Source organism: Aedes albopictus, chromosome 1, assembly GCF_035046485.1.
Source record: "Aedes albopictus strain Foshan chromosome 1, AalbF5, whole genome shotgun sequence".
Lineage (NCBI taxonomy): Eukaryota > Metazoa > Arthropoda > Insecta > Diptera > Culicidae > Aedes > Aedes albopictus.
Window position 1 is genome coordinate 129,806,174 of NC_085136.1, and position 13,074 is coordinate 129,819,247.

General features: G+C 36.5%; 1 protein-coding gene across 1 annotated transcript in view; it reads left to right on the top strand.

The window, feature by feature from the left end:
* The window catches only part of LOC109422966 (O-acyltransferase like protein), a 59,198-nt gene that overhangs the window by 45,693 nt on the left and 431 nt on the right, over positions 1–13,074 (top strand). The window contains exons 8-9 of the mRNA XM_029861564.2: positions 12,455–12,644; positions 12,716–12,864. Of these exons, the coding sequence (XP_029717424.2) occupies positions 12,455–12,644; positions 12,716–12,864 (339 nt within the window). The remainder of the gene's footprint in view (positions 1–12,454; positions 12,645–12,715; positions 12,865–13,074) is intronic.

Sequence of the window (13,074 nt, forward strand, 5' to 3'; positions counted from 1 at the left end):
CTATTTAAAAATCAATTTGAAGTTTGTATGGGAGCGATTTGTCGAATCACCCCTCGTCAGATTTTGTTTTATTCCGGTAGACGTTTGGGTCAGAAGAGATGAAATAGCATATCCTCCTTTTAGCATGGCCCCAGTTGGAATTGAAATGATTTCATCTAAAAAGTGCCTAGTTTCATGTGTTTTGTATATTACGCCGAGCCAGGGTGCTAAGAAGTGTAGAACTGGTGTGGAACTTTTTAAAGGTCTTCAAGACATTTTCAAGTTTGAGTCATGTTCTCAAGATATTTACGCCGTCTTCAGCCGGAGGCTGTACAGACTGAACATTACACTAACACGAGGCAACGGACAACGGACAACACACATAACACCCAATGGCCCATGAAATATTGTTGATTCAGTTTTATCTTGAATTTGATGTAATACTAAATAAATGAATGAACCCAATGGCCCAGTGGTGAATTTTCCGTTTTGACGAAAAGTTTCCCTTAACTGGATCGGAAATCGAACCCACACTCCGAGGCTTAGAAAACGCCTAGACAACTGATGCCGCTAACCGCACGGATACGAAGCCCACTATATTTGCGGTTGGGGATAAGGGTATAAGGCACGCACGATAGGTGTACATTTTTTATCTTCTGCATCCTCATATGAGATTCAGAAAATCCATAGACTTTCGCAATGCTATAGGAAGTGACTACGACATATATAGAGATTTGTAATATTACAGTACCTTTCTTCTTAACCTTCGCGTTCCACGCACTCCAATTTTGATGTTCACTTGGCTCTGTTTTCTTCAATTTTTACCCGATTTTGATGAAAATCTGACAGAACAACCGAAAACGACTACCATTTCATAGAATGCATCGGTTGGTCATGTTGGATGACCGATGACCGACCGATGCATTCTATGAAATGGTATCAACAGATTTATTAATAAACTTCGATAGTTGGACTATAGTAGTTTACGCAACAAGGTGCGGAATGAAGAATTGTACAGCACGATTCATACATTAATCCAACGAGGATGCTGAGTTGGATAAGTACGACGAGTGCTGTAAAAATCGAGTTCTGCACCGAGTTGTGTGTCTCTCTCTCTCTCTTCTTGGCGTTACGTCCTCATTGGGACAAAGCCTGCTTCTCAGCTTAGTGTTCTATGAGCACTTCCACAGTTATTAACTGAGAGCTTCCTCTGCCAATGACCATTTTGCATGTGTATATCGTGTGGCAGGCACGAAGATACTCTATGCCCAAGGAAGTCAAGGAAATTTCCTTTACGAAAAGATCCTGGACCGACCGGGAATCGAACCCGTCACCCTCAGCATGGTCATGCTGAATACCCGTGCGTTTACCGCTTCGGCTATATGGGCCCATATATATACCGAGTTGTGTATAACGAACGTTTTTTGCAATTTCATAAACTACCCACGGTGCCCCCACAGACCGTTATTATAAAATAAAAATGTCCATCAAAACTAAGTTCAGGGATCGAATCCTGGTGCCATTCTGCACCTCTGGGCAAATTTTTAAAATAATCCCTAGGAGGAATCTCGAGAAATCTCGATTTGATGTTTTATACTAAGAAATTTCAAAGAAATCCATGTTCAGATTCAACAATATCGCTTAAATTCCAACAAAAAAAAGTCCCCAAAGTATTCGAGTTGTTTCAAACCAGTATATATTTACCAACGCAACTTTTATTATACATATTTACTACTCACCCAACTCAATTAACTGACTAAACTGACAGAAGTATGTTTTTCCAAGCCATGCATCGGTTTTAACGTAAGCATTAAAAGGCGATTTTTCCCTATTGTTTTATGAACATATTACACATCCCAGTGTTATACATTAAAATTTTCACTAATTCTACAACATGTTTACTATATGACGAGGAACCAACCCTCCGAAGACCACAAAGGGAACTAAGATATGTGGAAAAAGTAATTGACTGAAAATCGAATAGCATGGAAACGCTGTTTAACATGTAAGGAATAACAATAAATAATCAAATCTTGTCATTTTGTCGATCGGGTAAGGCTTCATAACTTTTTTCCATGAACTTCGCATCGAATTATTTTTAGGGACCAAGGGGTGACCCCAAGCGATTTTTCATTGAAGAAGTAAATTTTCCCATAAAATCGTCTGAAAAACTAAGAATAACGGGCGCAAAAAAATAGTTTTTCCGATCGACCTGATATTTTGCACAGTTGATATGGGACCAAAATAGAACTCAAAAAGTATACAAGAACTAGAGTTTTTGCATTTTTTATATTTTCCCATATAAACCGTGTCCCATGTTACAGTAAGGACCCGATTTTTCAGCCCCATTTTGCGACGAACTTTTTGCTCTCATTAGCTAACGATCACATTTTAAGCAATTTATTAATATTTATCATCAAACTACAGCTATGATGCTGAACATAGAGAAATAAAAAGATTGAAAACCTGTTTAAGTTTATGAAGAAAGCAAAAAATGTATTCCTAAAAGGGGCTGACAAAATCGGGTCACTTATGTATTACATATACGTCGTAGTTTCCTGTTCTTCCAAAATTGGTGTACTATTAGATCTTTATTTAACACATATTTCTCAGTAATTTTCTAGTGTTCATGTGCAAGAATATGTTGCAATTTTCATTAAAAAAAAAATGTTCAAAATTCTAGGCAAAGCAAATCAAAGATAATCGTACACACCGTAGTTGCTACTCCGTGATTGACCAGAGTTACTCATAGAACCAATGAAAGCAAGGCTTGGAACTAGCTAACCATTCTCAATGTGCACAATTCGAGAGTTCAACATTTGAAAGTCAATAACGGCGCTGGCCACGTCCTTACGGTCATCGGATCGATTATGTGTCATACTCGCCCCATATAGGAGCGATACATTTACAGCAAGGAACAATACAATTACTGAACGCCTCGGTTCAAAATGCTAAGCAATATCGAAAAAAAAGTATAAATTTGTTTTCGACTATTGTGTTTGAAAACGTTATTCATTTTAAGAAAACTGCCTTCAAATACCTATTTTTCAAACCCTTACGTTGGTAATCAAAAGCACACATGACAAGCAACGTTTTTTGCATCTTTTTTCTGATTTTTGTACACTGCCAAATGTTTGGTAAGTCTGTTTAATCAGTTAATTGATTTAGATGAGTAGTAAATATTATAATTGAAGTAACGTTATTAAATAAATACGGGTTTGAAACAACTTTGAACACTTTAGGGAAAGTTTGTGTAGGTATTTAAGCGATATTGTCCACTCAAAACATGGATTTCTTTGAAATTTCTTAGTATAAAACATCAAATCAGTAACAAATTTTGAAAACGACGTATAATCAATGGTGCAGCATTGATTATACGTCGTTTTCAAAATTTGTTACTGAAATCGAGATTTCTCGAGATTCCTCCTAGGGATTATTTTAAAAATTTGCCCAGAGGTGCAGAATGGCACCAGGATTCGATCCCTGAACTTAGTTTTGATGGACATTTTTATTTTATAATAACGGTCTGTGGGGGCACCGTGCTACCACTTGAGGATAGTTTTTAACAAAACTTTTTCATCAAAGTGCACACTGATGTTCATAGCCATGCCGCTTCAACAGTGCATTTGAACTTCAGACGTACAAATCTCAAGAAGCAATCTTCAAACAACAATGCATTTTATTATTACGTTCTTGCTCACTTGTAATTAGCTTAAAATAAGAAGCTCCAGCTCTGGTTTTGTTTACGAAGAGATCTGTGCCCTCAAAACCGTGAGTAGGTGCCAAAGTCAGCCATTTTGGGGTTCTAACAAGTCTGTTAGATGATCATAGCAGGTTATACTGTCACAATTTTCCAAACCTGCATCCAGAAAGCATCAAGAAGTTGATCAAAACTGAAAACAATGTTGAAATGAACCATTACAGCATTGCCAATTTGATGTGGGAAAGTAGGCCATTCCCTGGCAGATTTGCGTGGGGTAAAACAGCCTATTACGATGCTAGATTGCAAAATAGTAGTTTACGCAACAAGGTGCAGAATGACGATTTTTACAGCACGAGTCGTACATTTATCCAACGAGGCTTGCCGAGTTGGATAATTACGACGAGTGCTGTAAAAATCGAGTTCTGCACCGAGTTGCGTACAACGTTTTTTGCAAGTTCATAAATTACCGCTTGAGGATAGTTTTTACAAAACTTTTTCATCAAACTGCATACTGATGCTCATAGCCATGTTTAAGAAAATCTGATCATAGCAGGTTTTACTGTGCAATTGTCACAAATTTTCAAAACTGCGTCCACAAAGCATCAAGAAGTTGATCAAAACTGAAAACAGTGCTGTAATGGTTCATTACGCAACGCAAATCAATGCTGTAATGAACCATTACAGCACTGTTAATTTGGTGTGGGAAAGTAGGCCTTTTCCTGTCAGATTTGCGGGAGGTAAAACAGCCTATTACGATGAGAAATTGCAAAAATACCTATTCGGTGTTAATAGCCTCTGTAGAATAAACGACCATGCATATTATGGAGATTGTCCATAAATTACGTCACGCTTCCATATGGGAAGATAAGGGGTGTGTTCATAAAAGCTCGAATATTTTGGAGGTCCTATAAAAAAAAGTGTGAAAATTTGTATATTCACACTATTTTTGACTATTTGGCAGAAATTTCTGTTGCTACCCCGGACATTGGCAGCCGCCAGACTTATGAAATTGCGAGTCCTTGTTTGGTTCGAAATGAGCGTTTCCTGCTTCTGACCTTCATACATTGGTTCACGAATGAAAATGACGTAATGCCTCTTGGTCTTCCTAACGGGATCATACAGCCGGTACACTTTCGTGTCCTCTTCAAATCTAACGAAAATCGATTCTCTTGATTTGGCATCCCATTTCTTTTTCCGCTGCTTAGGAACGTTGGCCATGACCTTAGATCCGAACATGCTTATCCTAGATATAGACTGTTTCAGAAATTATAAATACACTAACGATTAACTGCCATTTCAATTTGAACACAATATTTAAAAAAGTTTTTTCTAGCTCTTATAGTAAACATTCTAACAAAGCAAATAATACCAAATAATGTTTCTGGTTAAAGTTAAAAAATATTTAATTTTCAAACACAATAAAAAGTGCTGTATCGATAATAAAAGATATTTCTCGATTGGTGAGAGAAATTTTTACTGGAATATTTGATCAAGAACCACCATTGCGGGCGTTTTTATGGTATGACAAGTTTTGCCATCTGAAGGATCAAAAGAGCTGAAAAAATAAGCTTGTTTAGATTAAATGCGTTCAGGAAAGCTAAAAAACTGTCTGGTAGTTCTTACGTTCCGTAGAAAACCTTAAAAAATAAGAAACTTGATCTCCGAAAAAATGTTATGGAAATGCCTTTATCGATTTTTCCCAAATTTTGATCAAGGCATTCCTTAGACAACTTGTTAAGAAAGCGAATGTGATAAAAATTTAGATAGTTTTTGGTATTTAGTTGAAATCATTAAAAAACACCTTTATGCAAATGCAAATTTGAAAAATTAAGTTATTTGTTAGATAACTCGACTGTTCTTCAAAATATCAAGACAATTGAAAGGAAATATAAATATATGGAGTACAATGCTATACTGTGAAAGAAGTTGGTAAAAATCATTAGAACAGTTGATTTGATTTAATAAACAAAGTGTATTTATAATTTCTGAAACAGTTTATAGATCCGGCTTTCGACCAGTCCACGCCCATAAGGTTTTTGATAACTTCGCCTCGAATAGCATACAGCGCGCTTGCTCAACGATCGTGCGGTTGACACGCTCAGCCATACCGTTCTGTTTCGGGTTGTAGTCAGCCGACGTTTGGTGTCTGATGCCATGGTTTTTCAGTAGGTTCTGAAACGCATTGTTAGTGAACTCCTTACCAATGTCAGTTCTCAGAGTCTTCAATTGCAATCCAGTTTGGTTCTTGAATTGAATTGAATTGATTTGAATTGATTGAAAACTTGAATAACTTCGTCTTCAGATTTCCGTTCCAGGAAGTACATAAAGTCTGGGACCATTTGGGCACTTGCTGCTATCCCGAGTAGAAGTAAAAATCAGAACAATATCATCATTTGATATTCCTCAGTGAAGTACTCAAGATCATAATAAGCTATTGGTTTGTTTGACATAAGAGATAAAAGATCAAAAATAAGATCAAAAATTAGTATGGGGAAGAACAAAATAATATATCATTTTGATATTATAAGATCAGACTAATATCTGGAGAGATGGATGTAGCACATCAAACCAATATCATAAAATGATCTGACAGATGGATTAGAGTAAAAAAAAGAAAAATCAGACCAGAATCGAACTTATGACCTTGTGATTTATGAGCTGTGACATTACCACTGCACTACGACTCACATCTGAAAATAGTAGGTAACAAGAGCATCAAGTTCTACTTTTTCCAAGGTGTTTGCGAGTCATGGTAGTTGTGTTGGTTTGGTCCCGCCATGTTGTAGATGAGTGTGTGAAAGAACTAATTATGATCTTGAATAGTAGTTTTCAGATCATAAATTTTCGGATGTTTTAGATGAATGTGTGAAAGAACTGATTTTGATCTTGAGCAATAATTTTCAGATCTTTCAATTTTTGAATGTTGCAGATGGAAATGTGAAGAGCTAATTTTTATCTTAAGCAATATTTTTCAGATTTCCCAATGATAAATGTTCTATTGCAAAATAATAATACAGTTTCCACCCAAAATTTGCAAACTCAAGCAAAACTATGGAACATAAAAATGAATTAAGGCTCAATTAGGAATTGCATATTTTCCTAAACTAAGAGAGTACTTTTCTCTAGATGATTTCACATTTTATGCATATTCTCTGAATTGTTAACAAAGCTAGTGATCCAAACTTTAAAAACGACATGTGTAGAAATATGTTTCGTTTATTTGCGCCTGAAACAGGACAAATTTCCACCAATAGGACGTTATCAGTGAAGTACTAGACTGTAATAATGTGCTAAAAAGGTGAGAAGGTAAATTCTCAATTTCTGCAATGAAATAACGCAAAAAGCTTGGCTATTATAATTTCTTGCCTAATTCAATGGTGTTTGAGTAACTGTGTTATTGTTTTCTCCATTTCTCCACTTCTTGCAACAAAGTTTTCCGAAATTTTGTTCTAACAGCATTAAATAAGGCTGGGAATCATAATACCCACGCTTTTGCATAATTTCGTTGCAGAAACGGAGAACTTACCTTCTAGCCATAAAAATCAGCTAAAAATCTAGTATGTACTTCACTGAACGTGCTCAATTGTGAACTGTCGCCCAGAAAAGCTTTGGAAACATTATTTTGGAAGATCGTAGTCGTCACGACTGTCGTCTGTTCCTATACCCGAGGCAGAATCGCTACGCAATTTGTTGGTTGAAACCCAAAAAGCTGGTCGTCTGCAGCAGTATGTTTTGTTGAATCTAGAATCAACGGTCCGTTTTTCGAAATGGATGTATTTTGCGTAGCGGGCCGATAAAGTTCCCGAATTGTCCGGTGATTCATTTATTGTATTCGTACCACAAATGCTAGCTCGACATCGAGGTCTAGCTCATAGAGCTCATGTTGTCATCGGACTCAATTGGAAAGCCTGTGCTGGTTTACTAACAGTGGAATAAAATAATTATAAACTGGGGTTAAGTATTGGGTTTCTCATTAATGTTTAGACTACTGTGATAATTTGAGAATCCACTGAATCATCATTCCCCAGCGAAGTTTCTCACTAATCAAACTTATTTTATTTACCTGTTGTGCATCCGACGCCCCTGTCATGAACTCAACCGAACTTGTGTATACCAGCCGCTGCGAAGTCGTGTGCGAAATTCGACTGTGATGATAATGAATTTCGGCCGAGTCTAAATGGGTGCAAATGTCGCAATAATCTATCAGATAATTCCGTAACAAATTTTGAAAACGACGTATAATCATCAATGCTACACCATTGATTATACGTCGTTTTCAAAATTTGTTATTGAATTCAGCATATACTTTTGTGCCTTTTTTAAAGAAAAGCAAATATCGATTGTATGCATTTTTGTGCCGATTACTCTGTTGTTGTTTTTTTGTTCATTTGCCGCATCTATAAACCCGCTTATCGAAAATGGAGGCCACTTCTACTTCCTTTTTGTCCCAGTGCTCGTTTGTAAAATTTGTGGTGGACATAAGGGAACATCTATTAATTATGTAACGCTAAATTCGACATTTTTGAACTCGGTGGTTGGTTTATAAGGATCTGGTGGCCTCCATAAGGGTTTTTTGTATGCTAACTCCAACTTTTTTGTATTCCCTATTCCCCTGGAGCATTACGTAATTTATTAAACCCCTATCTCCTGAAGCGTTACGTTATTTGGGGACGGCGCATAATGAAAGTTGAAGACTTAAAATAGTTTTTATGCGCAATGTTGGAAATTTCGACATTCTTACAGCGGGTTGCACTAGGCTTTCCAAAGATCAAATTAAGTACTAATTTTGAAGTCATATCACGATGAGATATTGAGCAGATATTTGGCAACTTTTTGTATATCTCATCAATATCACATTATAATATGATATCAAAATTTTATCGTTTTAAGATATGATTATGATATTCACGTATACCCGGGATAACTCAGTCAATTTCAATCCGATTGACTTGAATTTTTGACCATGGCTTGATACTGTACGTATCTGATCGTGTCCCAAAAATCAAGTCAATCGGTTAAAAATTGACTGAGGTATAGCAGCAAGTGCCCAAAATAGGCCCCCCTGCCTAAATGGTCCCGGACCCTATGTGAAAATTCTTGTCTTGTCATCAACGAAATTACCCCACAGATGTGGTAACATGCAACAAGCATGTATTTCGCACCTCCTGATTATGTGGCAACGTATTTTGGTAATAAGTGTTCACGATGGCTTACAGTATGTTTCAAATGTTTAGATGTTCAATTATATTATATCAAAGTCGAAAAATGTTACAAGTTAGGGTATCGCGCCACTTGGGCGGTGGCTTCTATATTCGTCTGTTTTCCACTATAACTCAGTCAACTTTGAACCCATTGACTTGAAATGTTGTACACGGGTAGTTACTATACCTATCTCACCACATTCCAAAAGTTTTGTCATTTGGTTCAAATTTGACTGAGTTATAGTGGAAAACAGACGAATATAGAAGCCACCGCCCAAGTGGCGCGATTCCCTATCCTAATTTGATAATCTGATTTCTTACGTCCAATCTGGTGTCAAGTGAGGTTTAGTGTAGTAGTCCAAGTGGTTTAGAGGATCTAGGGTCTGGGACCATTTGGGCACTTGCTGCTCTAACTCAGTCAAATTCTACACGATTGACTTGAATTTTGGAACACGATCAGATACGTACAGTGTATAGCCATGTTCAAAAACTCAAGTCAATCGGTTTGAAATTGACTGAGTTATAGCAGCAAGTGTTCAAAATAGGTCCTCCTGCTCAAATGGTCCCAGGCCCTACCTGAATATATCCGCACAAAAATGCCCTGTACAGAACTAGATCGTTGCTCTTATCAGTCTGTTCAGCTACCAGGATACTCCTCCATGATATTCCAAGCTCTGTGCGGTCGATAACGCCAAGTTGCAGGTCAATGAAGGTATGAAGTTATTTGCATGTCTGTGCTTTTTCGAAGGTTTAACTGGTAGATACCGTAATCTGGGGGAAGTTGATCACTTTTTGTCTATTCTTTTCCATAAAATCAGGTACATATGATTCCGAACAAATATTTTTGAAACATGTATGTACTGAGTGGACCTGTATCAAATTCCATAAAAGGAATTCTTACAATAAACAGCTACATTTTGTAAAAAAATGTTCAAATAACCAAATTTGAAACTTTTCAATCCCCCTCCACGTGGACATTAGAAATTTTTTTTCTATATTTCGGAAAAAAAAACTTGGTAAATATAATACATGATTAACTAAATTACAAAAATATACTACGGTTTCCGTAACATAGTTTATTTACATTGATTTTTATTGAAAGGCTGATTAGTTGAGACAAAATGTTGAGATAACTTGCCAAAGTAGGAACGTTTTGAGAATCTCCGCATATATTTCATAACATCGAAGTAGCTCAGAAAATTGAAATGAAACTTCGATAAATGCATATAGATTTTCGTCAAAAACTCGGACAGAAACTCCAACACTTGTTATGATCTACGCTACATTTCGAAATCCTTTTAGCTAAATGAGCCATTTTACGAAGTGACAACAATGTTGATGATGCTATTGATTTTCTCGGGTTTGGACGCTACCTCCTGTCAACATTTCATTCATAAAAACGGCTCGTAAAATGAACTATTGACATGTACCGTAAAACGGGGTATCTTTGATAATGCGGGTAATTTTGATAGTGCGACAGACATTGTAAGGTTTATCTTATAATTATGATTCCTTCAATCAGTTAAGAAAAAGGCAAACGTAGATGAATTCTATACATATGAAAGTTCATCTTAGACGTATTTTCATTATAATCTAGTTTATATACAACTTTTTGGGCGAAAAATAAAGAATGTTGATATTTGTGTCATTTGCCAACCCCTCCAAACAATCTGCTATACGATTTCGTTTCAACTATTTTTTCAATGAATGGCCTCTAATTCTCGATAGATCCATCATAGTAGATTCCAAATCTGGCCTTGAATTTCTTAACAAAGGGTGTTTTTACAAAATGGAAGCTATTTTGTCAAAAAATCTCCATACACCGATAAACGCGTAAAAGTATGCAATGCCATTGTACTTTCATGTAGTCAAATATGTATTCAAAATTTGTTAATAAAACATTCAAAAACTAGCCAAAAATAAGAAAACTCATCATCAATAGCATGTAATCACATGTTGATGTACCGTTGAACATATATTTTTGCAAAGATAATGATTTTTAATGACGAAATTCACTAGGGGTACTCACTAAACAGATTAAATTGCACAAACGCATTTTTTATATGTAGAATTTAGTTAAAAATGTATGTTTTTATTTAAAATTCTATCTAATATATTCCACAAGGCTATGATGATTCATTATTTTTTAAGATTTGATGTGTTTTACAGGGCACTATCAAAGTTACCCCAAAATGAAAATCTGATTCTCGCTCAAATGAAAAACTAAAAGTCGCCCAAAATATTTAAGATTATCGGATCTTTCAATTGCAATTGATAACTGAGACCCCAGTACTTGTTTTAAAAATATAAAACTAGGATTAATACTGTTACATAGAAAAATATTAGAGAAAATTCGCTGAAAAACTATCAAAGTTACCCCGTTTTACAGTTTTCTGATTTTTGATATTTTCTTCCAGAAATTTGGCCAATGAAATATTAGAGGGATTCACTTAACAGCGTAAACTGATTGAACTGAATCAACTTCGCGATCACCAAGGCAATCTTTGATTATTTCGTTCGCAAAATCATGAAACATTTCAAATAAGCAGAAAATCATGGCTTACGCAGCAGTTTAGTCTGTTTAGTGAGTACCCCTATTAAAATGATTATGTTACGTCTGCTAATATTTTTTTATATCAATGCTGTCCACGTGGACAATTGGCAGACCCCCATCCCCCTCTCCATGGACAAGCGTGGACTTCTCTCAAAACCCCCTCCTTCCACTTAGTTGGCCACGTGGTACATGGACGGTCTCTAAGTTTACCATGAATAAAAGTGTTTTGTTAGTCATCTGACATACAAGGCATTGATGGGAGGTGATTTTTTGAAGGATAGAGTTTTTATCCAATTTTAATACTTCCAAAAAAACATGTAAAATCTGACACAATTGGTATAAAAACCAACAAACATTCTTCTAATATATTCATACAGTTGATTTACCGTCGTTCGACATTGGGCCTAGAGCCTAGAAGGTCACATTGGTCCATCGATCCCACGGATTCAACATTAGTCAGAGAATCTGACAGTGGATGCAAAGTATCTTAGAGTTGTATTCAAGTAGTTTAGCACACAATATGCATTCCCGTCGTATTACAAACGTGCGGAATAGTGGCCCAATGTTATCCCACTTTGGCCCAATGACAACCCGCAAGACGGTAGTCGAAAGAGTTACAGAATAGTAACGTCCTCAGCAGTTCAATGACGTGGTTCCAATAGTGATCAACTTCACCCCGCTGATGAACTACCCCCCAGATTACGGTATGTTGGCTAAACAAATGTTAAATCAGCAGCTTCTGTAAATTGTAGTTTTCGATCCATTTTTCCCACTATGCAATACCGACATGACCAACACGTATTATAAGTAGGTTTTGATATTTCATTCACTGTTCGCTATAATGTGTATTATATGCAAAGTAGCACCTGACAATCAATCAGGCTCAGCAGTGTGAGCTGATTTATTAGGATACACATGGTATTATCATAGATGTAGTCAAGCGAATGAAAGATGGATAGGTCGGTAACCTCATTTGCGTTTCTCTTCACGTGCCTGTATTTTTTTTTCTACCTACAGAACCAACTGCGACTGGGATGGTACGTCAGCAGTTTCCTCCTGGCGTTGGCATTCTTCGGTCCCGCACCGATGGGATCGATTCACTACGAGTACAACGCCTTCCACGCGGCGAACTATGCCGCTTTCTCGCCGATCGCGTGGTGCATATTCTTCTCGTGGGTTGTGTTCACCTCCCACCTAGGATATAAAAGTGGGTTTTTTTTTTGCTGTTTTTTTTAGCTAAGTGTGAGTAATCCCATTATTTATGTATATTTCTTGCAGATACACTGGTGAACCTGCTCTCGTGGAGGGGATTCCGGGTGACAACGAAGATGTCCTATGCCGTCTATCTGACGCAGTTTCCAATCTTCTTCTATCAAGTGGGAAGAGTGAGAAGTTCGCTATATTACGACTTTGTCATCACAGTATTGGTAATAATTGGTAGAAGCAAGACTCATTACGAGCTCGTAATGTTGAAACTGATATTGATTTTAACTTATGGAATATCTTGTGGATTCTCAGTTTTCTAGGATATACTTTCTATTGAAGTTTTAATTCTATCAATGATGCATTAGAGACTTCTCTATGAATGTTATCAAACTTTCTTCTGGACTTCTATCAAAAATCTTAGACATAATTTA